This window comes from Sorex araneus, chromosome 4 (assembly GCF_027595985.1).
Source record: "Sorex araneus isolate mSorAra2 chromosome 4, mSorAra2.pri, whole genome shotgun sequence".
In the NCBI taxonomy this organism is placed as follows: Eukaryota; Metazoa; Chordata; class Mammalia; order Eulipotyphla; family Soricidae; genus Sorex; species Sorex araneus.
In genome coordinates, this window is record NC_073305.1 from 13,840,823 (window position 1) to 13,868,650 (window position 27,828).

The 27,828-nt window shown below is 46.1% G+C and overlaps 1 protein-coding gene across 4 annotated transcripts in view; it reads left to right on the top strand.

Moving 5' to 3' along the window:
• CPNE4 (copine 4) overlaps positions 1 to 27,601 on the top strand; it is a 506,040-nt gene extending 478,439 nt beyond the window's left edge. For all 4 annotated transcript variants that reach the window (XM_055134745.1, XM_055134747.1, XM_055134748.1 and 1 more), the window contains exons 12-16: positions 3,872 to 3,926; positions 7,475 to 7,526; positions 13,225 to 13,358; positions 19,652 to 19,888; positions 25,872 to 27,601. In XM_055134745.1, the coding sequence (XP_054990720.1) occupies positions 3,872 to 3,926; positions 7,475 to 7,526; positions 13,225 to 13,358; positions 19,652 to 19,888; positions 25,872 to 26,006 (613 nt within the window). In that variant the 3' untranslated portion in view covers positions 26,007 to 27,601. The remainder of the gene's footprint in view (positions 1 to 3,871; positions 3,927 to 7,474; positions 7,527 to 13,224; positions 13,359 to 19,651; positions 19,889 to 25,871) is intronic.
• Positions 27,602 to 27,828: the final 227 nt, after the last annotated feature.

Genomic DNA, 27,828 nt, shown 5'->3' on the forward strand with positions numbered 1-27,828 from the left:
CACACCAGGATCCCTGTAAACAGTCTTGATGTGAGTTCGAGGGGTTCTGAAACCCCATTTTTTCTAAGAAAGTCTCAATTCCTTGTACATGCTGTAACTTGGCTTTGAACTTTTTTTCAGAGATCTCTTGCTTTACTTTATCTGACTTCCTTAAAAAAGATATAAAAAGGGTAGTTGAAAAGAAAATTTCCATTCTGATGTCATTGACACTAAAGAGCAGAGACCTTTGTCATTCATTCTATTTTTTTTTTCCCAGTCAAAAGAAATCTTGCCTTGGGCTGGAGTGATAGCACAGCAGGTAGGGCGTTTGCCTTGCACGCAGCCGACCCGGGTTCAAATCCCAGCATCCCATATGGTCCCCTGAGCACCGCCAGGAGTAATTCCTGAGTGCAGAGCCAGGAGTAACCCCTGTGCATCGCCAGGTGTGACCCAAAAACCAAAAGAAAAAAAAAGAAATATTGCCTTTACTAATATGTTGATTGATATGTTCCTGGATTTTCCTGACTAGTGGGTTTTACCTGTCATCCTCCCAAATGGTGCTAGCAGGTCTCTTTCCTCAGTGCCAGGAGGACCCAGTCTCCTTGGAATTAGCAGCTTAAAGATGCTTGCTTGGGAGATCAGTTCACCCTCCCTTGCCTCTTGCATAAGACTCCCTCTGCCTGGTTTCATTGTGAATCAGGAAAAAGAGATGCTTAACTCTATTGTGCTTAGGCTTGAAACTTTTTTCCTTTGTATGATCATTAGTCAGGTTTCGTGGTAGCTGACTTCAGAGATTTGATGCCCTCCTGGCTCATTCATTATTCCTCTGTAGGTGTTGCTTATTCCCTATCTCCCGCCTCTTAAAATTGTATTACATAAAAGCAAATCAAGCTCAGCAAACTTCAGCTCCCTGGGGCAGGGGGGAAGGTATTAAAAGGAAGATCATTATGGCTGGGGCTCTGGTTTGGTGATTAGAAATGGATGGAATATTAGTGCTCTCCCTTCCAAAACCCATCAAAGATAGGGCTATCTCTGAGTTAAAAAATCCAGAACCTTTAGGAAAATTTTCCTACAGACTCAACTGGGATTTATCTCCGAGATTCCTCCTTGTAGATTCCTTCCCACGCTTCTCCCACCTTGTCTTGGGTAAGGGAAATTGCTCAGGCAAAGTATTTCACTATTTCCAAGGATCAGAAGCTTTTTTTTTTTCCTTCCGCTTTTTGTGTCACATCCGGCGATGCTCAGGGGTTACTCCCAGCTCTGCACTCAGGAATTACTCCTGTTGGTGCTTAGGGGACCATATGGGATGCTGGGAATCAAACCCGGCTTGGCCGCGTGCAAAGCAAATATCCTACCCACTGTGCTATTGCTCCAGCCCCAGGACCAGAAGTTTTGTGAGACTTTCAGAGCATTGGCTAATCAAGCTTTTGTGATTCACTATCAGCATGAAGAACTTTTCTAACATGTGTGAGCTGCAATGTTCCACCAAACCTTATGTACACAACAGAAAGGATTTGTCAGGAGGAGGGGCTGATAGTTTTCTAGAAAACATGGCCTTTGATTTCAGATAATTCTGATTCCTTTGTACCTCCTGTACCAACCTCAAATTTGAGGTAGAATCAAATTGGTAGTGTTTTGGTGATCTTTTGCCAAAGTGCTCCTTGCTATTGTTTCCTAAATCACTTAAGTGTCCATGAGTGAGTGTCTAGCTTGGCCTTTTTCACCTGACAACTGAGGGAGGGATGAGGGATTCCCCTTTAGCTTACAAAAGAGATGTTGGGGAAATGGTAGTCCCAGCTACCAATTTTCTTTTCTCCTTAACTAGCTCTGCAAAACAAAACAAAACAAAAAATAAACAATGAAATTAAAAAATTGAAAAATATAGAAATTGTTTCAAGAACAAATCTCTTACGGGTTATAAGGTGAGATAAAGTATAATGGTAGATAACATGATAAGGCTATACTTTCTGCCTATGGTATTTCAGATTTGTAAAAAGTCATGCAACTTTCTACAACATGGATGGATCTGGAGACTATCATATTGAATGAAATCTGTCAGCAAGAGAGAAACAGAATATGTGGAATATAAAGAAAGGTCATAGGGGAATACCAAATGCCCAATGGCAGTAGAAACTGGAAGCTTGCCACTGGGATGAGGTGGGGTGGATAAGTTAGGGAAAGGAACAGTAAGACAATAGGAGAAGGGGAAAGTGCCTGCCACATTGGGGACTGGAGTGATAGTACAGTGGATAGGGCATTTGCTTTGCACACGGTCTGACCTGGGTTCAATTCACAGCATCCCATATGGTCCTCCGAGCACTGTCAGGAGTAACTCCTGAGTGTAGAGCCAGGAGTAACCAGAGCATCGTTGGGTATAACCCAAAAAGAAAAAAAGGAAAAGTGCCTGCCACAGAGGAAGGCTAGAGGGTGATACATTGGTGGAGTGTAGTTGGTACAGGTGAAGGGATTGGTGTTGGAACAAGAAACACCTCAAAATCATAAATACCATTGTAACTTTGTAGTTCATGCTAAGAATCATAAATAACTTTGTAGTTCAATTTAAAAGGCAAAACAAAACCAAAAATAACCGTATTTATAAAGAATTTTACCTATTGTTCGGTCAGGATATCCAGTTATTGAAAGTGGCAGAAGAAAATCATGTTAAATATATGTAATCTCTATCTTGTAAAGTTATGATAGAAATGACAACGAACATTGAGTCACTCATTAACCCCTGGTAAACTCGAGATCACTTTCTTTGTCTTTTTTAAGACTCGATTTATTCATTTGTTAAATGGAAATAAAAAGTAAATTAAACTTCAAGGATTGTAGACTAATCAAAGGAGAATATAACACTTGGTGTTATGCCTAAAACATTGTATAGTTCCAGCAGTAAAGTTCAAATTAAATTGTAACATCAGTGAATGAATAAGAGAAATATTTCAATATGTACAAGAGGACCTGAGGCAAAGGAAGTATATGTGACTCATGAGTTTTCACAGAAAGTCTCCATTCTTTGTATAGCCACATCTTAATTATTCAATTCCCATGTTATTCATTAAATATGTATTGCATATATACTTTATAACTGCATTAAATTGCAAGGGACATTTTGATGCAGGGAGGCACAGATATAAAAAATTCCTTTTATCAAAAAGAATATACCTTTGAGTTCAGTAGACAAGAAAGTACATCTAACCAATTTGTCTCTGATTCTTTGAGCAAACATGGATGCCATGAACATTCTGTCAATTAGTTGGCTTTCTGAGCTTTAAGTGCTTTTTAAAAAATGATCCACTCTTGGAAGTACTAAGGGGGAAGGAGAATCATGGTATGCCTGGGATCAAACCAAGGCCTCACAACCGAGATTCATATCCCTTCCATTCCATGTTAATATCCCTTTGGATTCCATTTTGTCTGGCTCTAGCAATATGATCTTAGGTAAGACACTTTACCTACTAGGGCAATTTCCCCACCTATTAATGGAGAAAGAGAATCTCTCCCTATTAATATTAAGAGCAATAATACATGTAAAAGATACTAAAATAGTCAACCATTGGTGTTTTCTTATTCCTGATCACTCTCCCGATGAAATAGAAGGCTGCAGTGGTAAATCATGGGGCTGTTTTACTCCTTGGTATCAAATATGACAAAAGCATCCCTTCTAGGAAGAAGTTGCAGACTAATGGCTGTAATAAAACGCGGGGGTTATTTCTTGATTTTAATTACCCATGCTATTGCGATTCCCTATTACCACAGATAATTAAGAGGCATGAGTCAGCATTGGCCACAGCAGCGTGTCTTAGAGAGGTAATGCAGGTTCATGTTTTCCTTTCTCCTCAGATGAGCAAATCAAACTTCATTTTCTTTTTTTTTTCAATTTTTATTTTAGTGATAAAATGTTCCCAGCCTTTGGGTTTGGTGCCAGGATCCCCCCAGAGTACACGGTGAGTAAACGGTGATGCCTTGTCTATCCTCTTGTTCTTGCCCCAATATAGCACAAAGACTCCTGTGACATCTTGCTCTTGTATCCTTCTAAAGACCTTTCCTTCATAGGAGTCTTGCTCTTCGAATTCTTATTATAATATGGAATCCATTATGGAAGGAAATTCATAAATGACCTTCCTTCCACCAACTTGCTTTCTAATGGAAATCCAATCTACTGGCCTTCTGGGTCTTCTCATAAAGCCTCATATAAAGGTTCCATAATTTAGTTTCATTCAGAGATGGATCTGGTCAGAAACTGCCAAAACAGTCAGGAAGTTATTCTTCAGTGATCTGAGTCCATTCAGATAACTCTGAAGGAAAGCCTATTGGCAACGTTCACCGTGAACTTTCGTAACAGAGTCTCTAAATAGACTCCCTCATCCCTAGTGTCTAAACATGGTTCTTGTGTTGGAGACACAGAGAAGCCCTGAAGAGAGAACTGCTCTGGCTTCTAGAACTGGGAGGTCGAAAGGTTCCGAGGAAGCCATGGCAACCCTGTTTGTTGATGGTTCTGAGACCTCATGGCACCAAGAAAGCAAAGATGATAGATGGAGAGGGTTGGGTTGTGGTATACCAGATGCTTCTGGGGGATATGCCTACCTCAAACTCAGCTCCCCTAAGTGGGAGGGCTTTGAAGAGGCAGCAGAGTCACATCTGAGCTTAGGAATCCAAGCTACGTGCAAACCACACTTCCCAGTCATCAAGTTTTAGTGTCTGAGTAACAGGGTAAGAGACCCACACCCACATTCACTCCCTTACCAGACCAAATACTTGCCCACTCTGTGCCCCTTTTGAAAGAGGTAATCTATCTCCCTATTATCGCTGGAGTAAGCAGTAGGTGGGATGGGGCAACTTCCTGACTGGTCCTTAGGACTGAAAGCGGATGTTGCTTTCCATAACAGCCTCCCTGCACGGTATAGGCATGGCTCTGGGATTTGTGAATCATTTGTCGGAAACTGCACCTGAGGTGGCAGACATTGGAGCAAGCGTTGCCAAGGGATGACCTGTCAACATGATTCAGATCACAAATATATTTGACATCTCATTAGTTTTTCAAAGAATCATATCGGTTCATATAAAACGTTCCATTTCTGTCTCCTGTGAGAAAAATGTAAACACCTGGTAAGCCAAAGATTAGAGAATTGCACATTCAAAAATCAGCGAGGAGTTGGGAGATGCCGTTCTCTTCAGGGAGGGATCCGCTCGCAAATGTGGGCAGGTGAGTGCCCCCCCGCCCACACTGAGCTACCGAGCCCTGAGACCTAAGTCACCTCAGTCAGTACAGCTAATTGGAGATGCTGGAGCATCCTCCACCAGTGCTGGGCCAGCCGACAGTCGAACCGGTCAAGAGGGAAGGTGAGGCTAAAAGAGGCAATGTTGAGAGGGCTGAGTTCTGATGGAACCGCAGCATTGATCTTTATTTCAGGCAGCCTTATATACATCGTGATCAGGAACTTGGCAAGTAAAATCATCATTCATAGTTATTTATGATTGTCACAAAGAGTACATGCATATGACCATAACAAAGGTAAGGAACATAGTATTGTGAAAACCAACTTGTTCCTGAATCAATAATATGCAGAAAAAAACAGTATTATTATTTCTGTGACTTCCCAGAATCCGTAGAATCAAAGTACATCTATTTCTTATTAACATTCTTACAGACTTTGAATAGTGAACTATTAACTTCTCTACCAGCTTAGTTTGATGACACAGTGGCCACTCCACTTATTCGGGGTGGCAGGACAGAGAGCTATGCCAAGTACTCTTGGCCTTCATTTGAGGCAGCTCCCTGAGCTATGTCCATATTAGGACCCTGCATGGGCAGGCAGCTCCCCGCACACCAGGGCCTTCCAGGGAATCTTCCAGTCTTGGATAGACCCTCCTCGGGCCATTTAAACAGGCATTGGCTTGGTCTAGCAGAACTGAAACAAGAAAGTCAGAAACCTTGTTCCAGGTCTTTCTTTTCTCCTTCATCACAGCTGCCTTGACTCCATCCTGAGCCTTTTCTCCTTGTTGTTTTCTGAAGTCCACAGTCCCACCTGGTCCCTTGCGCTAGCTCTACTGCCTGTCTAGTAACTTACTCTTCCTGTTGTTCCTACAGGGATGCCTCACATAGCCCCAGTTCAATACATCCCTCAAGCCCATTCAAAAACATTTCCAGACAGGCACTGTTGGTCCAGGAAGCTCAGGTGCTCCAAATTGTTCACAAGGTCACAACAATCTCATCAAATAAAAACTGAGAGATTTCCTGGAAACTGACACCTTAGCACCCAAGTGGGTCCTCTCCCAGGTACATATTCTGAGACAAGGATTTGGATGCAAGTAGTTTATTTGTGAGCTGGAAGGAACCGCAACAGAGAGGCAATGGCAGATGGCAGAGAGTCAATGTGAAGAATCTGAATTAGGCAATTATCTAGGACAGAGGACGAAATCTAGGAGACAATGTAGGAAAAAACACAGCCCCCCTCCCCCCAACAGAGACGGGGATATTGATATACTACTTCCCATTTGCCGTGAAGTAGGGGTTCTCCCTGTGCACATTAATTCCCTAGTTCATTTAGCTTGTCACTTGCACAGGCAAAGCAGTCTCGAAAGATGAAGTTAGCCAAGCATATCAGGAGATTGGAAGTCAGCTGCCTCCCTGTAATTGAGGAGGGTAAATGAATATAGTCGGACAGACTCAGCACTGACCCCTACTGAGAAAAGGCAAGGTGGTCTTTAACACAGTGACCTATTTTCTCTCCCACAAGAGAATTGGTGTTTGGAAAGAGCTTGCAAAATAAAAGTTCCAAATGATGCAATCAAAAATACCTGGATGTCAGGATATCCTTCTTGTCTTACCGGGTTTTAGGAAGAAAAAAGTCAACGGTCATTTACCCAACCGTTGGTCCCTCCAGGTAGAGGATTTGTGATAGAAGATGGCTCGATATATTCCTTTTGCAACTACCTTTCCCAAAGTATAGAGTTCAGTCTGTTTCACCTGTCTCTGTGTGAGAAAAATCTCCAGCCCTCTTGTTCTGCATATCCCGTTAGAATGTTTCTGAAATGTCAGCAGTTTACCTGGTGCCCTTCTCTTCACTCCCACATCAAGTAGACCACCTGGGCTACTAAGTTAACTTTATTTTTTCTTCTTATCACTAGGTCCAAATTGAGCTTAGCTAACTCTCAGCCTCCTCTCTATGGCCAATTTCCTCTGGAAGCTCTTTGGAGCTCACATTTTCCTGAACTCTTCCTCTTGGATGTTGCTTTTTTTTTTTAATACATCATATTCTCCCCTCCTTTATCTGATTCTAGGAAATCTTACTGTCACCTCCACTCTGCAGGGAGCTAAGAATTCACCCTCCATCTCAGATTGATTGTGTAAAGGCTTAAAATGGTTCCTGCTGCTTAACACATAATGAATGTCATGGGCATTTGTTTGCAGACTCTAAACCCCAGTGCCTCCTGGCTGGATTAAAGTTATAATTCTCCTTTCTTCCTTTTTTCAATTTTAATTGGTGTCTAGGTCTCTCATGACTTCGCGATCAACTTTAATGAAGACAACCCCGAGTGTGCAGGTAAATCCCAACATCAAAGAAAGCCAACAACTTGCTACTTTTTGGTTGTACCTGTCCCGGTTTCAGTTCTCTCCTCGGAAGCAGAATTGTTCCCCAGCTGAAACAAATGCAGGCTTCCTGGATCCAAATGAACCTTGCTACTCCCAGTGCAAGGGAAAATTCTAATGACACAGCCATTAAATAAAAAATAAATAAATAAAACAGATCTAGCAAAGACAATGCAGAAGACACTATCAACATGCAGAGAAGGTTCCTACAGCAGCCTTTGCTACTTCCTCCACTCACATGGCCTCAGGGTGAAAGTCTCCAAATGATGAAACAGGGAATGCCACCCATCCCTACACCAGAGCCCCAGGAGATGCCCAGATCTTCCAGTTTGCTCACTTATCTCGCTCTTGGTGATGAAATGAATGAGCTGCCACAGGCCCCTTCTGCTTTTAGCTCTTGCAAGAAGTTTTGATTTCTGCCTGCAAAGACTTTAGCAGCAGGGAGATGGTTCTGAGTACATCTAATTCTCAAAAGTGGTCTGGGATGCTATATACTAAGATTGAGGAGGTGGTATGAAATGTAGAACATTTAAAATAAACTCCCAACCCTCCACCTCTATACCACCTCTATACCTCTATACCACCACTAAAGGCTGTTTTATATGAGCATGGAGTTGTTGGTTTTCCTTTGATACTCTTAGCATGCCCTTTGTGCCTATGGTAGAGCCTCTCCACACCCAAAGAGCTATGTTCTGGGCCTGGAATTCTGCATATTATTGGTCCTTCCCACCTCCACCTCCTGTTCTGGGCTCCTGAGATGAGTCCTATGTCTCAAAGGCCTCTATGCCTTTGGGCTGGTTTAGATTCTAGACAGTATTTTTCTGTCAATAGATCATCATCATCATCATCATCATCATCATCATCATCATCATCATCATCCTGTTGATCGTCAATTTTCTAGAGTAGTCTCAGTACCGTCTCCATTCGTCCTAGTCCTGAGATTTTAGAAGCCTCTTTCTACTCGTCCTTCCCAATAGTGCCACATGGAGGCTCTTTCAGGGTCAGGGAATGATACCCATCATTGTTACTGGTTTTGGCATATGAATACGCCACAGGGAGCTTGCCAGGCTCTCCCATGTGGTCAGGAAACTCTCAGTCACTTGCCAGATTCTCCAAAGGGGAGAATTAGGCTATAAGATGTCATGCGGCCACTTGGTCTTCCGGGAGCTTGGTCTTATAGTCTCTGGATTTTGGCTGTTGATGGGATTACACGACACCAGGGACAGTTTCTGGGTGTGACCGCCTAGCTACTGGAAAATGGGGGATCTGGGCAGAAGAGGCCCAGCCCCGATTCGAGCAGGCTTGGTGATCTCAGCCACGAGTCCCACATACCTGGGTTCCTCTGCCAGTTCCTTCATGCGTGAAGCTCATAGGAATGTGTGGAGAGGGGCCTTGAGCATGGCTGTGACTGTGTTCCGGAGGTCCTTGGCTATGAGGACTTTGCTCGGGGCAGCAGGGGGAAACTCAACCCACCCCCTCTGAGGGGCCCTGGTGAAGACACCAGGGCAAGAGACTCTGTGTTGCTCTCTTCCGGGAGCTTGGTCTTATAGTCTCCAGATGTTGGCAGGATTACACCGTTTCTGGGTGTGACTGCCTAGCTACTGCCAATAGATATTATCAGTAAACTCCCCTGTCTCCTTGCCTGCAACTCCCTCCTCCCTCCGCCCCCGAGATTTCCCCCTCCTACTTATAAGGGGTTGGAGCAATAGCACAGCGGGTAAGGCGTTTGCCCTGCAAGCAGCCTACACGAGTTTGATTCCTCTGTCCCTCTCGAGAGCCTGGCAAGCTACCAAGAGTATTCCGCCTGCACGGAAAAGCCTGGCAAGCTACCCGTGGCGTATTCGATATGCCAAAAACAGTAACAACAAGTCTCACAATGGAGCCGTTACTGGTGCTTGCTCGAGCAAATCGATGAACAACGAGACAACAGTACTACAGTGCTACTTATAAGGGTGTTGCTGGTGACTTGATAAAGTGGGGGGGCAAGAAAAATAGCCTTGCCAGGGTGGGAGATTGGGGGGGCGGGGGGTGGGGGGAGGTTTACTGTGGTTCTTGGTGGTGGAATCTGTGCACTGGTGAAGGGATGGGTGTTGGAGCATTATGTAACTGAGACTTGAGCCTGAAAGCTTTGTAACTTTCCACATGGAGATTCAATTAAAAAAAAAAAAGAAAAAAGAAAAATAGCCTTGGGAAAAGAATGCTTCCACCTCTCTGCTCAACCCACCTGGGCCACCCAAGGAAATGTCTGACATAAATCAGGACTGGTAAAGTCGGCTACTAGCATCTACTGGGCATGGATGCTCACACAGCCCCAGAAGGCAGCCAAGTTGCGCCTGAAGCCCACTTGCTGTGCACAGCGTGGGAGATGATCCCTGACAGCTGGGTTCTCTGGGAGCTGTGGACACGGGCTAGAGCAAGGAATGGGTTTCTGTAGGAAAGCAAAGTCAGCCCTCACCTCGGCATAGGCATTCCAGGTTCACCACCTTCCCTGGAAGAAAACAATGTCAGAAGGAGGAGATATAGTGAAGCAAAATAGTTTATACTGAAAGAAATGCAAAGAAAGAGATCTGAAGGGGAGAGAAAGAGTAATAGGTGTTCATGAGATAACACAGGCGTCTCCAGAATGGAAGAGAGCATCCAGTGGCTTTTGGGAGAAAGGTATATCTAATTTCTTCAAATCGTCTTGCCCCGAGTTCTCTACACACATAAAAATTAATCAGGGCTTTATCACAAAGGAAGTCTCACTGCTGATGGTCCTTTCATATTCTTATCACAATCTTTAGATTCTTCTGCAGCTTCTGCTTGCCTGAGGGTTCCATGCTTCTCCAAGTGGTGCCTCAGTTTCTGCATCTGACTGATAACTCAGACTCCAAAAAGCTAAGGATTTGCATCTCAAAGGGGTGTGTTCCTCAAGCCTTTGGGTTACTTCAGAACTAGGCAATTTCTTCTTAAATTTTATTCTTTCCCCAAAAAATGCTTTACCAGGTCCACCTATCTGCCTGCAACAAGGGAAATGATTTGCATCCCTGCTTGGGAATTACACAGGACTGGAGCGATAGCATGTCGGGTAGGGGCTTTGCATGCGGTGGATCAGGGTTCGATTCCTCATTCCTCTCAGAGAGCCCAGCAAGCTACGGAGAGTATCCCCCCCACACACGGCAAAGCCTGGCAAGCTACCCGTGGCCTATTGAACATGCCAAAAACAGTAACAACAAGTCTCACAATGGAGATGTTACCGGTGCCCGCTCAGGCAAATCAATGAACAACGGGATGACAGTGTTACAGTGCTACAGTGTTCCTTCTTGACCACTTGTCCAGGCTCATTTGCTCATTTTTTCTCTCTCTTCTCTCTCTCTCTCTCTCTCTCTCTCTCTCTCTCTCTCTCTCTCACACACACACACACACACACACACACACACACTCTCTTCTCTCTCTCTCTCTCACACACACACACACACACACACTCTCCTCTCTCTCTCTCTCTCTCACACACACACACACACACTTTCTTTCTCTCCCACTGCCCCCCAATATACATATTTTATTATTAAAAAATAAAATAGTCCATTTGCCTTGTGGCCAGGAGCACAGCCCTTGAAACATACACAGAACCGGGTTTGAATCCTGAGTCTCTTACATGTGGTCTGACAGAGTAGATTCTGTAACTTCATTATGGGTCCTGAAGTTCGTGAGTCTCCACGGGTGGCTTCTGTGAGGCACCTCTGCTACCCCAAGACTGTCTGGGAAGGGTAGCATGGGGAAAGTCTGCAGATGAGCCCCTGCACGGCATGGGTCAGAGCCCTGCCAGCTCCACCAGGTGACCATCAAGCCACTCCTGACATCTGCTTGGTCTTCCCAGCACAGGAGTTTATTCCCACCACCCGAGATTTCTCTCGGGGAGCCGCGGACTCAGGCTGGAGCGAGGAAGTGCTCTTGGCGGTCCTAGACCTAACCCAAGGGTCTTCAGGTTCTTGTCGCAGCTCTCAGAGAGGAATTTCAAGGGCTGGAGCGATAGCACAGTGGGTAGGGTGTTTGCCTTGCACTCGGCCGACCCGGGTTCGAATCCCAGCATCCCATATGATCCCCTGAGCACCTCCAGGGGTAATTCCTGAGTGCAGAGCCAGGAGTAATCCCGGTGCATCACTGGGTGTGACCCAAAAAGCAAAAAAAAAAAAAAAAAGAAAGAAAGGAATTTCAGCAGTGGACAAGCAGTGAAGTGAAATGAAGTGAAACCTTTTAAAGGGTTTTTGAGGAAGAGGAAGGACAGAGAGGACTGAGAGAGTAAGATGCTCAAGAGAGAATGCGGGCTTCTCCCAAGGCCCGAGGGCTTTGAATGGCCTTGAAGATTGGCTCGTATACGGATATTTCTCGGGCCGTCTTGGTTGAGCTGCTTTGGTCCAGAGTTTCTCTGGCAAGAGGTGGGTGGTCCTTCAGGTGTACATCTCCTTCTGGTCATCAATTGCAGTCTCTGCTGAAATTTGTGTCTCGGTGGTGGTCCAACCTCCTTAGGGTTGTCACTGGCACCAGGAAAATCTTATCAGGCGTAGGCCTTAATTCTTGCCTTTTCAGTGTTACTGGATTTGTTACTTCTCAGAAATCTCGTTGCCATGGGCCCTCTCCTATCTACCCGCCTGCCTCAGTTCCAGGCCTCTTTCCAGAAACCAGTTTCTGCGCCTATCTAGCTCCTCCGCTCTGAGTTCTTGAAATGAAATCTTCTGTGTGAGCTGGGGCTTAGGGAAAAGGCCACTTTCGACCTCAGTCTTGAATGATGTCAATAGGAGTGTAGGCAGCAAGGCCCACTGATGTCGGTGGGCCCCACGGGTGACTTATGTGAAGGGGAGGAAAAAGACGGTCACTTTCTCCTCAGCCGCCTCTACTACCTGGGACCCAGGGTTACTGGGTTCTTGTCTCGCTCTCGGAAAAGAATTTCAGGAGTAGACAAGCAGTGAAGTAACAGATTTTATTTAGAGGTTTCTGAGGGAAGGAGGAAGGGATAAGTGGAAAAGAAAAAACAGTAGGAGTAATGCGCTCAAGAAAGAACGCGGGCTTCTCCAAGGGTGGAGGAAGCTCTACACACATCCTAGCACTGGACATGAAAGCATGAAAGTACACATCTCAAGGGGGGAGATGCGGGCGACACATGTGCTCGAGCACCACATGTGCTTGGCCACGTGGGCACAAGCAGCACATGGGCTCAGGCAGCATATGCGCGCCCTTCCTTTGTTCAAGGTGTCTTTTATAGGGTTTCTTCAACCTGCCCCCACCCACATGGGGTTTCTTTCCAGGTAAAAGTTCGTTGCTAAGGTTACCAGGGAGGTTGGGAGTGGTGATGGCCTTCTTTGGGGAACCTCCTGGGGAGGGGTCCATTATCCTCAGGGTCTGCTGATGGTTTCCTCTGGGTCTTTTGTTTTCTTGAATCTGCAAGTCTTAAGAGTCTCCTTCCCAGAGACTCTGTTAAATCTCAATTTTCATTGCCAAGGGCCTTTCCCTATCTACCTGCCTACATCACCACCACGCAGTACTTCCCCCTTTATCTTCAGAACATCACTCTGATATTAATAAGGTTCAGTGCTTTGCTTGTGTGTGTGTGTGTGTTTAATTATAAATACATTTGCAAGAACAGTGAACTCTCATTCTTGGTCAATTTCAAGGGATTCAAGGGGTGGTGGAAGCCTACCAGAGCTGCCTTCCCAAGCTCCAGCTCTACGGGCCCACTAACATCGCCCCCATCATTCAGAAGGTAGCCAAGTCGGCCTCGGAGGAAACCAACACCAAGGAGGCATCGGTAAGGAGAGGGAAGGGAGTGTGGCCAGCTTGTTGAGTAGGGGGTGGCGGGTGTCCCTGGTCTGGAGATTGGGCATAGCACTCCTCCCACTGCAACTGTAAATTCTATTATTTCTACATGTGTGAGTTTGGACATGGACTTGACCTTCTCTTATCTTCAGTCTCAACATGGGGGCCGGAACAATGGTACAGCGAGTAGGGCATTTGCCTTGCATGCAGCTGACCTGGGTTTGATATCCAGCATCTCATCTGGTCCCTTGAGCACTGGTGGGTGGGTGTGGCCCCCAAAACAAAACAAATTTAAAAAAATAAGTCTCAGCATGTCAGCAACATTAATGGAACACTTAACAGTGGCTTATGGACAACAGCCCTTCACACCTTAGGTTCCAGGAAGGAAGGAAATAAAACACAAAAAGCCTGTCCCCAAACAAGCTTGCTTTCCCCTGTACCCAAACTACAGATGGAATGGAAACAAAAGTCAAATGGATAACTCTGCCCCCTGATGGTCAAGTGCCGCAACACATGCGTCAAAGCAAGAACCCCCTCTCAAGTTGGCAGGAATGGAATGGCCTATGAATTTTCTTTCATTTTTAATTTTTTATGGTAGTTTCATGTTTTACTGCAGTAGTTGTATGATTTTATGCTTACACTGTATTAGTAATTTGGAGTATGAGCCCAAACAACGTTTGTTTTACATATCTATATCTATATCTATCTATCTATCTATCTATCTATATATATTTTGCTTTTCGGGTCACACCCACCGATGCACAGGGGTTACTCCTGGCTCTACACTCAGGACTACTCCTGGCAGTGCTCAGGGGACCCTATGGGATGCTGGGAATTGAACCCGGGTTGGCTGCATGCAAGGCAAACGCCCTACCCGCTGTGCTATCGCTCCAGCCCCCTGTTTTACTTCTAAATTGAGAGTTAAACAAAGCACTCCAATTATTTTTTTTCTCTGTCTCACTTTCATTGTAACAACATGGTTCTTTTTTAGATTTTGATATTCCCCCTGATGTAGTCAATAGGACTGACATTTTTCCCCTATGATTTCTCCTGGGTCCCCAAATCCTGTTTGTATGAGAAGGTTGGACTGTAGTTGCTTGTCTCTCATCACCTGTACCCGTTTTCCCTAAAGCTGTGCTCTCAGCTTCTCTTGCCTTAGAGTAGATGCGGAAGGATGTCTCTCACTAGCCACTCCTCCTGTGCTTCAACCACACTCCTCCCCAGGTGCCCCAGCACACTGAAGTAAGCAGCTAGAAGCCCTCATTCTCTATATTATCTTCCCCTCCCCCCCTTTTTTTTTCTGCCGACTAGCAAACATACATGCTGGAACAGCTCCTGTTCAAATTCAAATATCTCCTTTGGTACCACTGTACCTTTAGCTACTGTTCCTTATTTTGATCTCCTTTGGAGAAAAATTCATTGAAAGAATCGCCTTGTCTCACGCTCTTCATTTCTTCTCCCACGGTCTCCTTCCCCAGTAACTTTCCTCCCCCAAGCTTGACTGCGTCAATTGCGGCCTCTCTCTAGCCAAACTCCCAGAGGCCTCACGCCCACTGCATCCTCAGAGATGTAAGTCAGGGAGAAGGGTTGGGCGAGGTTAGTATTTCATTTTGTTTTACTAACATTTTGTTTATCAGCAGAACCTCAAATTTAAGACTCAGGCTTAGTGGCTGGAGTGATAGCACAGCAGATAGGGTGTTTGCCTTGAACGGGGCCAGCCCGGGTTCAATTCCCAGCATCCCATATGGTCCCCCGAGCACTGCCAGAGTAATTTCTGAGTGCATGAACCAGGAGTAACCCCTGTGCATTGCCGGTTGTAACCCAACCCCCCCCCCAAAAAAAAAGTCAGGCTTAGGAAGCCAAACTATAAAATGGATTTGATATTCACATAGTCCTCTTCCTAAGTGTCAGTGAAAGGAGGGCGTGCAAACTTCTCTCTTCTCCTTTCTCCCCAAGAGCATGATTTGGAAAGTGAACTGTCTCCATCTCTCTAGGGTGTTTGGACTCACAAAAATAAAAATGCCTGTTGGTCTGGAGTGAGGGCTGACATTAGCCTTTACCCACTCCCCAAGGGAGCCCTGAGAGGGCCTATCAGGCCACAGTGCAGGGAGCATCCAATCCAAGTGACCGCCTCATCTGGCCCAGAGGCCAGGGACACTGAGGCTAGCACCCCTAGTGGTGTCTCTGGGTTTTTCTACAGCCCACAGACCAAGACCCTTTGCTGCCACTATGGCTCAGGGCTCAGAACTTGACCCTTAGAATCTGTTAAGGCAATCTGGCAGTAGGATTTTCTCCTTGGCTTTGGGGAACTTTTCTAGAATGAAAAAGAAAGAAAGATTTTCCTCTTCATCTAAACACAAACTACCAGGGGCTGGAGAGATAGCACAGCGGGTAGGGCGTTTGCCTTGCACGCGGCCGACCCGGGTTCAAATCCCAGCATCCCATATGGTCCCCTGAGCACCGCCAGGGGTAATTCCTGAGTGCAGAGCCAGGAGTAACCCCTGTGCATCGCCAGGTGTGACCCAAAAAGCAAAATAAATAAATAAATAAATAAATAAATAAATAAATAAATAAATAAATAAATAAAAATAAAAAATAAAATAAACACAAACTACCAGCCCATTCAAAGACTGTATTCTTGGGACCAGAGAGTTAATACAGCAGTTAGGTCACTTACCTTGCACGTGCCTCACCCGGGTTTGATCCCTGGTGCCACATATGGTCCCTGGAGCCCTGCCAGGAGTGGTTCCAGGCCACAGAGCCAGGAGTAAGCCCTGAGCACTGCAGGGTATATCCCTGCCCCTTAAGAACAAAACGAAGACTCTTCTTTTCTTCCTATGTGCAGTTTCCTAGCTGAATTTAGAAACAAGTATTACTGCTAGCTTGTTGGAAATTCCTATCAGGGATGGTTTGTTTGATTTTGCGGGGGAGGAGGGGAGAGGGAGGGGGATGGCGAGGGAGGGACAGGGAGGGACAGTGGGGGTCCTCCCAGGCAGAGCTTAGGAGGATCTGGGGGGCCCCTGATAATTCTCATCTAACTGGACTGGCCAATGTAAGGGCCTGAGGAATCCCTGGCCTCACCCGGCAGGGCTCAGAGGATCTTGTAATGCCAGGGATCACACTGGGGGCAGTGCCCTGGAAGCCATAACCCTGTACTATGTCCCAGGCCCTCCGTCAGGGTTTTGGTCTGGCCCTCGATCTTCTATTTCTTATCAGCTACAAAGAATTTGGAAGATTCAGATTCTAAACTCCTGACAAACTCTTCAGACCAGGGGTTCTTAAGCTTCTTGTTCCCTGTTCACCAGCTGCTGTGAATCCCATGAACTCCTCAGAAGTGGTTTTAACTGCACCAAATGAAATATATATTAGAAAATAGCTAATCATATTGGAATGCTGTTAGCAACTATTTTTAAATGCAACGCAGATGCATCGTCAAGAGTCATAAAATACTTCTTTTATTAATATTACATTAGAAGAGCCAGAAGCTAATCCAATAATTCTCTAATTCTAAAGCAGAGTTGAGTGTAAATGATATATCGGGCTGTTGGCAGTCACTGTGATCTAACAGGCGACGATCTGTATTTTCTTCAGGCAATTGAGTTACAAATACAGCTAACACTAATTTGATTTTGCCAATGATATTTGTAATTAGGGAAAAAAATGATAAAGATCCGCTGCAGGTTATGAAAATAAAAATATCAATTACCCCGAGTTCACAGTCAGCCGGCTTGCAGGCCCACATAGGGCCTCTTCCTCCCCGGTGGACTTCAGCAAACGACATCCCGCGGCCCATTTTCTCAGTCGCTTGCGAGCTCTGAATAGGTTTTGCATTTTTTAATGATTGGGAAAAACAACCGAAAGAGGATTTCATGGCGCGTGAAAATGCGATGACATTCAGATTCCAGCGTCCCTCAGGAAACTTGCACTGGAACACAGCCACGTCCATGCAGATTAAGTTTCTGCCCGACACTTGTCAGAGCTCTGTCATTGCCTTAGGTAACTAGTATGGCTCGGCCGAGTCTGAACTATTTATTACGGTCCCTGCACAGAGAGCCCTTCCCTAGCCTTATGTGAAGACTTGACAATTCTGTAGTGTCTGGATGCGAGGAGGGGAGGTGTCCGGGCACGGGGGATGGTGAGGAGTAGAGAAGGGGGTGTTGTTCCTGGAGGAAATGAGCTGGAAACACAGTGCGGGCCCCAGGCAGGAGGAGGTGGAGTATGAAGGCTGGAGGGAGGGGACACAGCGAGGCTTTCACTCAATGATGCTAAGGTCTGTGGAGTGAAGCATCCCCTTCCGTGCCCTGCCCTTCAGGAGTGCATCCTGGGGAGAAGGATTTATCATCCTGATACTTTCTGGTTGTCCCAACAAACTTTCGAGGTTCCCCATAACTGGATCAGGCATCCATTTATTTGAAGTTCACATGAAAATGAAGCAGAATTTAAAATTCTGTTCCTCTTCTGCTCTCACCCCTTTTTAGGCAGTGGGCAATTTGAGACTCTTAGGGGAAAACAATGGCTTTAGGGTTAGAGACAGAACACAGGGCGTAAGGCAGTCGACTGGCACACGGTCAATCCTGACTCAATCCTTGGTGCCAGATTTGGTCCCCTGAGCCCACCCAGGACTGATCCTTGAGCACAGAGCCAGTAGTAAGCTCTGTGCACCACAAAAAAAATCTCAACGTTGACGTACAAAGTTACTGTACTCCCATGACCCTCCGGATGGACAGTGGTGCCCACAAGCCTCCACCACTGTCCCCTTGTATTGTGTTATGAACATTTAACATGAGGTCTGCACCACTTGGTAGATGTTCAAGTTTGCAACAGAATACTGTTGGCTAGATGCACCATAGAACAGCACATCTCTAGAACTTACTTCTCTTGCTTCCCTGAATTTAACGATCCTTGACGGTCACATCCCAGTTCCCCCAACCACCAAATCATGGCAAACAGCATCCCTGTGATTTTGAATCTATGAAATTTGTTTCCCCCACCCATAAATAGAACTATGCAATATTTGTCTTCTTATGACTTATTTGCTTATAAAATAGTCAAGATTCATCCATAGTGTTTTTTTCTGGGGGGAGGGATAGAACTGTTGAGCTACATTCACAGTGCTCAGAGCTTTCTCCTGGCTCTGTGCTCAGGGATCACTCTTGGCAATTCTTGGAGGAACCATATACCAGGAATTGAACCAGGTTGGCATTGTGCAGAGCAAGTGCCCTGTATAATGGCTCCAGTCTTTTCATCCATATTGTTGCATGTTGCCAGTATGGCAGAAAACTATTCCATGATATGAATGTACTTTGTTTGGGTTTTTTTTTTTGAGTCACACCCAGAGGTACTCAAGCCTTGCTCCCAGCTCTGTACTCAGGTATCACACCCGACAGGGCTCAAGGGGACCATATGGGATGCCAAGGATCAAACCCCAGGTTGAATCCATGCCAGTCGAGCACCCTACCTATTGCAGTACTATCACTCTGGCCCCCTATGTCACATTTTTTTCCTTATCAGTTGATCTAGGAATGCTTAGTTTATTTCTACATCTCTTTAATGACTCCACAATATCTATGAAAGCAGTTTTAAAAAAAAAAAAGGAAAGGAAAAAAGAAAAAAAAACTCAGTGCTACAGAGGTGCCTCTAGGACACACTAGTAGAGAGAGCAGAGAGACAGAGACATAGAGAGATATAGAGACAGAGAGATAGATACAGAGAGACAGAGACAGAAACAAAGAGAGAGACAAAGAGACAGAGACATAGAGAAATATAGAGACAGAGAGATAGATACAGAGAGACAGAGACAGAAACAAAGAGAGAGACAAAGAGACAGAGACAGAGACATAGAGAAATATAGAGACAGAGAGATAGATACAGAGAGAGACAGAAACAAAGAGAGAGACAAAGAGACAGAGACAGAGACATAGAGAGATATAGAGACAGCGACACAGACACAGAGACACAAAGACAGAAACAGAGACAAAGAAAGAGACAGAGACACAGAGATAGACACAGAGACAGAAACAAAGAAAGAGACAGAGACACAGAGAGATAGAGACAGAGACACGGAGAGAGGGAGAGTGGAGGAGGCTGAGAAGAGAGCAGTGGAAGGAGTCGGGGATGAGAGGGGGCGCTTAGCCTTCCCTCCCAGCTGCCCCTTCCTCCGCCCGCCCTGGCCACCATCAGGACCAGCTCCCAGAGGCTGCGCCCGCCTGGTGGTACCCGGGCCCGTCCCTAACCGACTGTGCTTGTGCCCCCTCTCCGCGCTGCGGGCGCTCCCCCCGACGGCAGCAATACTTCATCCTGCTCATCCTCACGGACGGCGTCATCACGGACATGGCTGACACGCGGGAGGCCATCGTCCACGCCTCGCACCTGCCCATGTCGGTCATCATCGTGGGCGTGGGCAACGCGGACTTCAGTGACATGCAGATGCTGGACGGCGACGACGGCATCCTGCGGTCCCCCAAGGGCGAGCCCGTGCTGCGCGACATCGTCCAGTTCGTGCCCTTCCGGAACTTCAAACACGTAAGCACTGGGCAGCAGAGCCAGCTCGGGGCCACGGGTGTGCCCCAAGGGCTGTGGGGACCCGAGTCCCAGATCGGCGTGGGGGAGGGGTGCTGGCCCCCACACCAGGCTCTATCTGACGTTTGTTTCATTACCTGGCGTGAATTCTATAATTTTAAAATTGTATTTAGACAATGTGGTGTACATTGTTTTTTAGCGTAGGCGTTTTCAGGCAAACCATGTTCATGTTCCCTGGTACCCCCATCCCTCCACTGCTGCGCCCAAGTTCCCTCCCATCCCCCCCAGTCTGATTCCTTGACAGTTACTTGTTTTGTGTTTGGGGGTGGGGAGCAGGGCTTACTCACTCCTGGCTTGCTGCTCTGGTATCACTCCTGGCAGCGCTCAAGGAAACATATGGGGTACTGGGATTCAAACCCTGGTCATGGGCACACGAGGAAAGTGCCCAAGGCAAGTGCCAGAGCTTGCCTCTAGCTCTGACCCCGCCCCCCCATTACATTTTAATGTTGAATAGTTGTAGTTTGGGCCCAGGCTTAAGGTAGTGTTGACTCTAGAGTTGTAAGAGACAGACACTGCACTTCCACACTGATCATTATACCTATATTGCTCCCTGCCCCCCTCTGCTAGCTGGACTCCAGCGAAAGAAGTGCAGCTTGAGTTGTAGACAGGGATCATGTGACGGTGGCAGCCAGCCCTTCCTTCCCTGGCGCTTGTCCTCAGCAGTAGATTTGGGCACCTCTGGGGTCCCCAACCCTGTTTGAGGCTGCCAGGTGAAAGTAATGAGATGCAGCCTATACGCAGCAACTTTGGTTCTTGTGTAAAGCTCTGTGCCCTGGCAGGAGCTGGTATTGGCTTACCTCAAAATGCTCCATAAATCTATGATAAGCAACGTAAAAAAAAATTTTTTTTAGCTCATGAGAGAACCAGGCCAAACGAGGTAACTGTGGTCCATCGGGAGAAATGCTGGAATGACTTTGCCAAGGCCGCTTTCGAACTGGCCTAGAGGGTTAAATGGAAATTGGGGAAGGGGTTCCAGAGAAGCAGTACTGGGGTGAAGGCACACACCTTGCTGACAGCTGAATTCTCAGCACCCCATGGTCCCCCCAGCACTGATGGGTGCAGTTCCAGAGGCCCGTGGGAGCACCAGGAAGGCACCTGACTGATCAGCGGCACCCTGACTGATCCGATCCTGAGAATCGGATCCAGAATCCTGACAGGACCAGAGAATTGTCAGGAGGGGGGTTCAAGTCCCTTTGAGCACAGCTTGGGAAGCCCCATTCCCCTCCCCAAATTGCAGGGATCACCTTCTGTAGAAGATAAAATGCTTACCAGTTTTCTCCACTTTAACGAGAGCTTTTACATCTTGAAGCCAAATCAATATCTCAGCAAAAGTACTCGGCAGCAATTTTTCTGGATTTCCTAATGAGAGATGGGCACCTTCCAAATTCCTGAACCTCTTGGGTTTCGATGGCCCTGGAGCTATTTCCTCCTCCAACACTCCCCCAGGGCTGCTGGTCCCAGGAGGACCTCTCATGCATCCTCAGCTCTGCCCCAGGAGTCCTTGGGGGTTAGGTGAGTGGCCACCAACAGTCCTCCATCATCTTCTGTCCCCTCCCACTTACGAGAGTCACCCAAGAGCCCAGCAACTCCCCCATCCCTCCACCAGCAGTGACCCCCAGTGTCCAGTATCTTAATATCCCCCACAAGATGGCCCCCAAATCCTTCATAGCATGAAACTACTCTAAAGACCCTTTGTAATGATAAGAATGTCCTCCCTTTGCTGGGAGACTCTGTTCCCAAGACCCTTTCTGCCTGCTGTGGCCTGCACCCCTTGTCTCCAGGTCCTGCTGGAAGCCCCAGCTTTGCTAGAACCTCCAGCACCTCTGTCCCCAGCCGGTTACTTCAAGTCAGGAGAAGAGGGTCGAGTCAGGTGCTCTCCTGTCCCAGCGCTTCTTTGGAGAACTGCTTTGGAAAAGCCTAGCCTCACCCCCCCACACACTGCACTCCAGAGTCAGGCCATCTGAACCCCAGTTGGGGCTCACCCTGGGACCCCAGCATCACTGGCTGGATGAATGGATCGTGGTCAATTATGACCCCTTCTGGGGTCAGTGGTTGGTTCTGCCATGTCTGTGGGGCAGCACTCAGGTCACATGCCAAGCTTCATTCTGTCTCGGATCACAGTCCATGTGGGCTTCATTCTGCCCTGGGTCACAAGGGAGATGATGCTTCACTCTAGGGCCCCCTAAACAAGAAGGTACCATTTGGAACCCTTTTACTGCACGACTACGGTTCTCTGGGTAAGGAGCTCTCTGCGGTCTCAATAGGAGCATCAGAGAAACATAAGATCGATCCTTGGCTACAGGGACTTCCCAGGTCATAGCAGCAAGGCCCCAGCCCCCCACTTCTACCCCCCAACACACTGTCAGTGACACTGTGGGTGAGGGCAGCCATCTTCTGTATACTCCCTGAGGATGTTTTCAGATAAAACCACCGTGGGTTACATAAAAGAGGCCTGGCTGCCTTGCAAATTATGCATATGGCTGGAAAGCAAGGCGGGAGGAGGAGCAGAAATAGCATGTCCCCTACCAGGAGGGATGTGCTCAAACGGGCTGAGGGGATGCTTCGTGTTCATCTGTGCAGCTGCCTCCTTGCATGGTGCCCAACATGTGGGGAGGGGCGCCCCATTTCTCAGCATCAGTGACCCCATCAGCGCTTTGCTGGCATGAAAAGGGTCAAAAAGCTTATCCCAAAGAGGTTTATAAATTTCCCCTAACAAACACGTGTACTGAGGCATGTGCACATTCACACACACACATGTGCACACACACAGAGCTTCATGCTTCCTCGGTGTCCCTGTAAGCTTCAAACCTCTAACCCAATACTCCTCCTCCTCTTCCTCCTCCTCCAATACTCATGGAGAGTCTAGTTCAAGTTCATGTTATGTGTTAGGTCCTAAGACTACAGTAATAAGATCCAAGCCACAGGCACGTTCTGGAGACTTGCATGGTTGTCACTTTGGTGTCAGCAGAACTCTGTCCCGCTAAGATGCCCTTGAAGGGTGACAAGGAGCCACCATGTTGCTACCAGACTTCAGAGCAGAGAGCAGTAGCCCCAGGAGGGTCTCATAATGCACGCAGGAAGCAGGTGGGAGCAGAGCCTTGGTGAGAGGGAGTTGGGGGGCGCTGGTCGTGAGGGGAGAACCCTGTGCGGGGCAAGGGAGTGAGGTCAGCTTGTGGTCTCTGTGATACTGCCCCCTCCTGCTGCAGGAATGACTGACCCAGGATGACAGGAGCTAGTCACCCTTCCCCTTTATCTTTATGGATTTCAAATGAAACTTTAAAACTCATTTCATAATCTAAATGAGTCTACTCTAAATTCAATGAGCTGTAAATAAAAGAGAAGATAAGGAGCTGATAGAAGTCAGTGACTGCCTGCACTGTGTGTCTTCAGACTGCCTTGGGCATAGAGACTTGGGAGCAAACAGCATGCAGGCTCCAGGCTGTGTGGCCCCAGATGAGTGACTTAACCCGTCTGTGCCACAGACTTGGCTCTGTCACACAAGACAAAAAGGACGCAAATTGGGAGACGAGGTGCCAGTAGAAAGTTAGCTAGCACAGCATTGAGCCCCCGTAGGTGGTGAGTGAGTGAAACTAGTATGCCAACATGGCCAGAGGCTCCTATTTGTCTGGCATTTCCCCAATTTGCTCATCAGAATTACGAGCACAGCTGAGCCAGGGGAACACAGAATCATCACCTGGGAACCACACTGGCCAATACAGTAGCAGATAATCATTTGAAATTCATGCAATACTAGATTTGTGTTTCCATCTCACTGACGGTACATTTGAGCTGCATGTTCTATTAGACAGCGCCATTTAGGAATAGTTTTATCTTCCCATACCAGCAAATTTATTTGCAGCAGATAACATGTATGGTATGTTGCTCAGGACTTCCTTCTGGCTCTGTGCTCATAGAAAATTCCTGATCAGGGGTCCATAGGCTTCAGGTTGAACCCAGGTTGGCCATGCGCAAGGCAAACGCCCTACCCACTATCACTCTGGCCCCACATGTGTGTTTCTTAGCCAAGGATGACTTTGCTTTCCAAGGTAGACTTGTGGGTGGGGATGATTAGCCCAATAATACTGATTGGACTCTGGGATCACTCCTGCAATACTTGAGCAACAAGGTTGACAGTTTGATGCTCAGACTCTGCAATGTGCTATTGCTTGGTTAGTGGTGACTGGGGACCACCAGATTCACCCTGGCAGTTCTCTGCACACATTTTTAGTGGTTACAGTTGTGGGGTGCTACTTGCATCCTGTAGGTGGAGGCCGGGGAGGTTGGCAAACATTCTACAACCTGCAGGATAGTTCCCACATAAAGACTATCAGGCCCAACACATTCATAGAGTGGAGGTTGAGAAATCCTGGATTTTATTAATCTGAATATGTTCTTCTCCTGTAGCTAGAAATTAGAGGCTGGCAGCTGTTAACATTTGTTTTGTCAGTTATTCAATCATCATATTTCTTTTATCTCAAAATGGAAAAATGGTTGCCATAGCTCCAGAAATCGTGTTCTAGCTCAGTGCAAAGAGTAAGTGGAAAGGGAAACAGTCAACCATATTTGTCCCCTAAAATAGGAACGGAAATCATTTCAAGAACCATAACCTGGGAAATGTTCATTTTCATCTGAAAGAAGAAAATTGGGGCATCTTATCATCATTAGATGCAAGGAAAGCTTGGAAATCAATGACCTGGTCTTCAAATGTATCTGAGAGATGGTAGCAAGGAGAGGTTGGGAATCCAGATCTACCCCAGGACACATGGCTCATAATTAACACACATCCCTGAGAAATTATTCTTAAAATAAGAGCATTCATGGATGCCAAATATTCTTCCATGCTGTAGTATCTTCAGAATAAAAAGGGTTATGTAGGAAAAACTCACTCTTTTCAGATTGTTTCCCAGATACGTAGCTCTGATTTCAAATTTCCTAAAATCTCTTAAGATAGAACGAATTCTTTTCATGAAGGGCAGCCCTCTGTCCTTTGGAGTCTTTGCTGAGCTCCAACACTTCCAAACTGTTCTCTTCTCTTCACGTTTTTCACCTCTCCCCTAGTATCTAATAATAAGGTGTAGATAAACTTGACTTGCTGTTCATACAGTTCAGCTTGGCTACAGAGCCCATGCAGAATTATCAGCCGCCACCCAGCCTTTGTCCCCCAGTTTAGACAGTGAGTCCATAGGGTGGGAGAAAAATGTTCCCTCTCATTGGTCTGAGTTTCAGGATGCTGCATCATCTCACTCATTTCCAGCTGGATCCCTAACCAGTCCTGCATCCCCATTCCTACAGGGGGGCACATCTCCAGCAGTGTCATCGTTCAGGGTGATTTAACACACAGTGTTAGTAACTCTTGAGAACCCCACTCCTAAAATTTCAGTATACCAAGGAAACGTGTGGCATCGTGTTAAAATATAGATTCTGATGAACTCTAGGATGGTTCTAAGGTGGTTCTGAGGTATCGGAAGCTCCTTTCTTTGGTATGTCACTGAAAGCAGGTGGCGTGTTCTGGCTCATCATACAGTTAATATTGGCCACACCAGGCTCCCCTCACTTGCTCACTTGACTGTAACTTACCCACTGACAAGAACCCTGGACCCCCACCCATCCTAGCACAGAGGCTGGAACATCATAAATATATTTTCTGGAATGGAATGAAATCAGAAACAAAACTTCAGGACAATTCTTCTTGTCCTTTCATTTTTTACCCAGCTTCAAGTGCGACTGTATTTGAGACTTGCGTTTGAAAAATGAAAGTGTCCTTTTCCAAGGATCTGTCAGCTCTTGCTTGGTCTAGAATCCTCAACAAATAATGAGAGTGAGGGAATGAAGGAATGAGTGAGCGAATGCGTGAGAGTAGCTTTCCAGAGCAAGGCTTGCTTTTTGGTCCATGACTAAAGTGATGGTGATTTCTCCTTCCCTGCAGGCATCTCCAGCTGCCCTGGCAAAGAGCGTGTTGGCTGAAGTCCCAAACCAAGTCGTGGACTATTACAACGGCAAAGGGATTAAACCAAAATGTTCATCAGAAGTGTATGAGTCTTCCCGGACACTAGCACCGTGAACATCACACATTTTACAGAGTTCTGAAATACTACTCCGCTAATATTTAATACTTCTACTACTCCTATACTTAAAACACCCACATATGTGTTTAAAAACTAGCACGTTTTGGTGATTTTTAACTACTGACTTTCTGTTCCTCTTTTTGTTTTTTTTTTGCATGTGTAGCCCTGAGGCCTGGGTCTGTTAAGCCCTTGTATTGTTAAAGACTTTTTACAAAGAAACACAAATAATTACAACTTACTCTTTACAGCATGTCGCCTTGAAATAATAAAATGGTATCGGTATCTGTTTTTTATACAGGTTTGTTGAAATTTTGCTAAATTTCTTATTATCTTTACACTGTAAAGCATTTTGAAACATTTATTGAATGTTGATAGCCAAAACATAATTTGGTTTTATCTGTTAGGGGATGGAGACTTTTCAAAATGGCAGATGCATGGACTGTATTTTGCATGTTTAAAATAAAAAAAATACCAATACTGGTTTTGCAGTTGTTATCTATAATTCCTTCCTGCTCAGAATGCTCTCTCTACTGAAGAAGAGGTTGATCCACCAAGAGATCATCTTCTTGCCATAGGTCTGGAACACCTAACGTAGTACCTCTGCCATTTTAACTGTGCATTCAAATTGCCTGAGGATCTCGGTGAAATTCAGACCAAGGCAATGGGTTTGCCTGGGCCCAAGATCCCAAATGATGTCAGTGGAGTCCTCAGAGCACAACCAGAGGACAGAAGTTCTAGGCGTGAGGGTGTGATTCTACTGTAGAGATCATCAGAAGCAGGATGGCACTTAGTTTCTGAGAATGGCATATCTCCCAGCCAATAGCACAAAGGCCCTGCGGTCTCCGAGGTGGGAGTAGAGAGCCATGAAACTGATTCCAGAAGCTGCAACCCACCCGGAATCAGTCTCACTGCTTTCTAGTCACACCTCTTACTTAAACAGACTAGAATGCATGCCTCCTGGCCAACCCTTGCCTTCTTAAAGGAGGTGTCTTACCCCATAGCATGAATGGTTCCATTTTTTTATGTCAATCCCTAGCAGTGACCTCGGAGTCCTCAGAGGAATCATACTAATGTTAGGGAATCCATGGCCATATGGTATGGCGCCCCGGGGCTGGCCCACTGAGCAGAACTTCAAGTAGAGTATGGAAGAGTCTTTTAAGAGCTCCCAAGAGAAAAATCATTGTTTGGTGTGGAAGTGCTTTGTTTTGCTGTAAGTTGGCTGGTCTTGAACCAAAAGAATAAATGTTTTTCTCTTGTAAAATCTCCTCCTAGAGAAATGAACAAGTGTGTTTGTCAGGCATAAAAGCACAAGGTAAAACTGATATTTTGTTCTGAGACCTGGGGAAGTAAATCACAATGTACAAGAGACCTGTTTGTTGTTTGTTTGTTGAGGGGGGAAAGAACAAGCAAATCAAATGCCTGTATGATTCCCCGTGTTATAATTACGGATCCTAATTTTGCAAATACATGTCAGCCAAATGCACAACATTTTGGGAATGGTAGTAAAAATGTATGACTGAAAAAAAAACCTCAAATATTTAAACTGTATCGTTTTATGAATAAATTGGGTACTAACTTAATGTGTTCAAGAGTTAAGAGTCTTGTTTCTCTGCTTAAGGCGATTTCCAGTGATTCATTTCATGTAAGTGATGAGGTCTCAAATGAGGAGTAACTCTTTCACAATGCCCGAAAATGTGACCCATTCTTTTTAATGAACATGGAATTACAGCATTAAAGCCCCTTCCAACAGAAATATCTGCTTTTTGTCTCTAACCACAAGTGACATGAGCTGTATTGAACAGAAGCAGCCAAGAGATG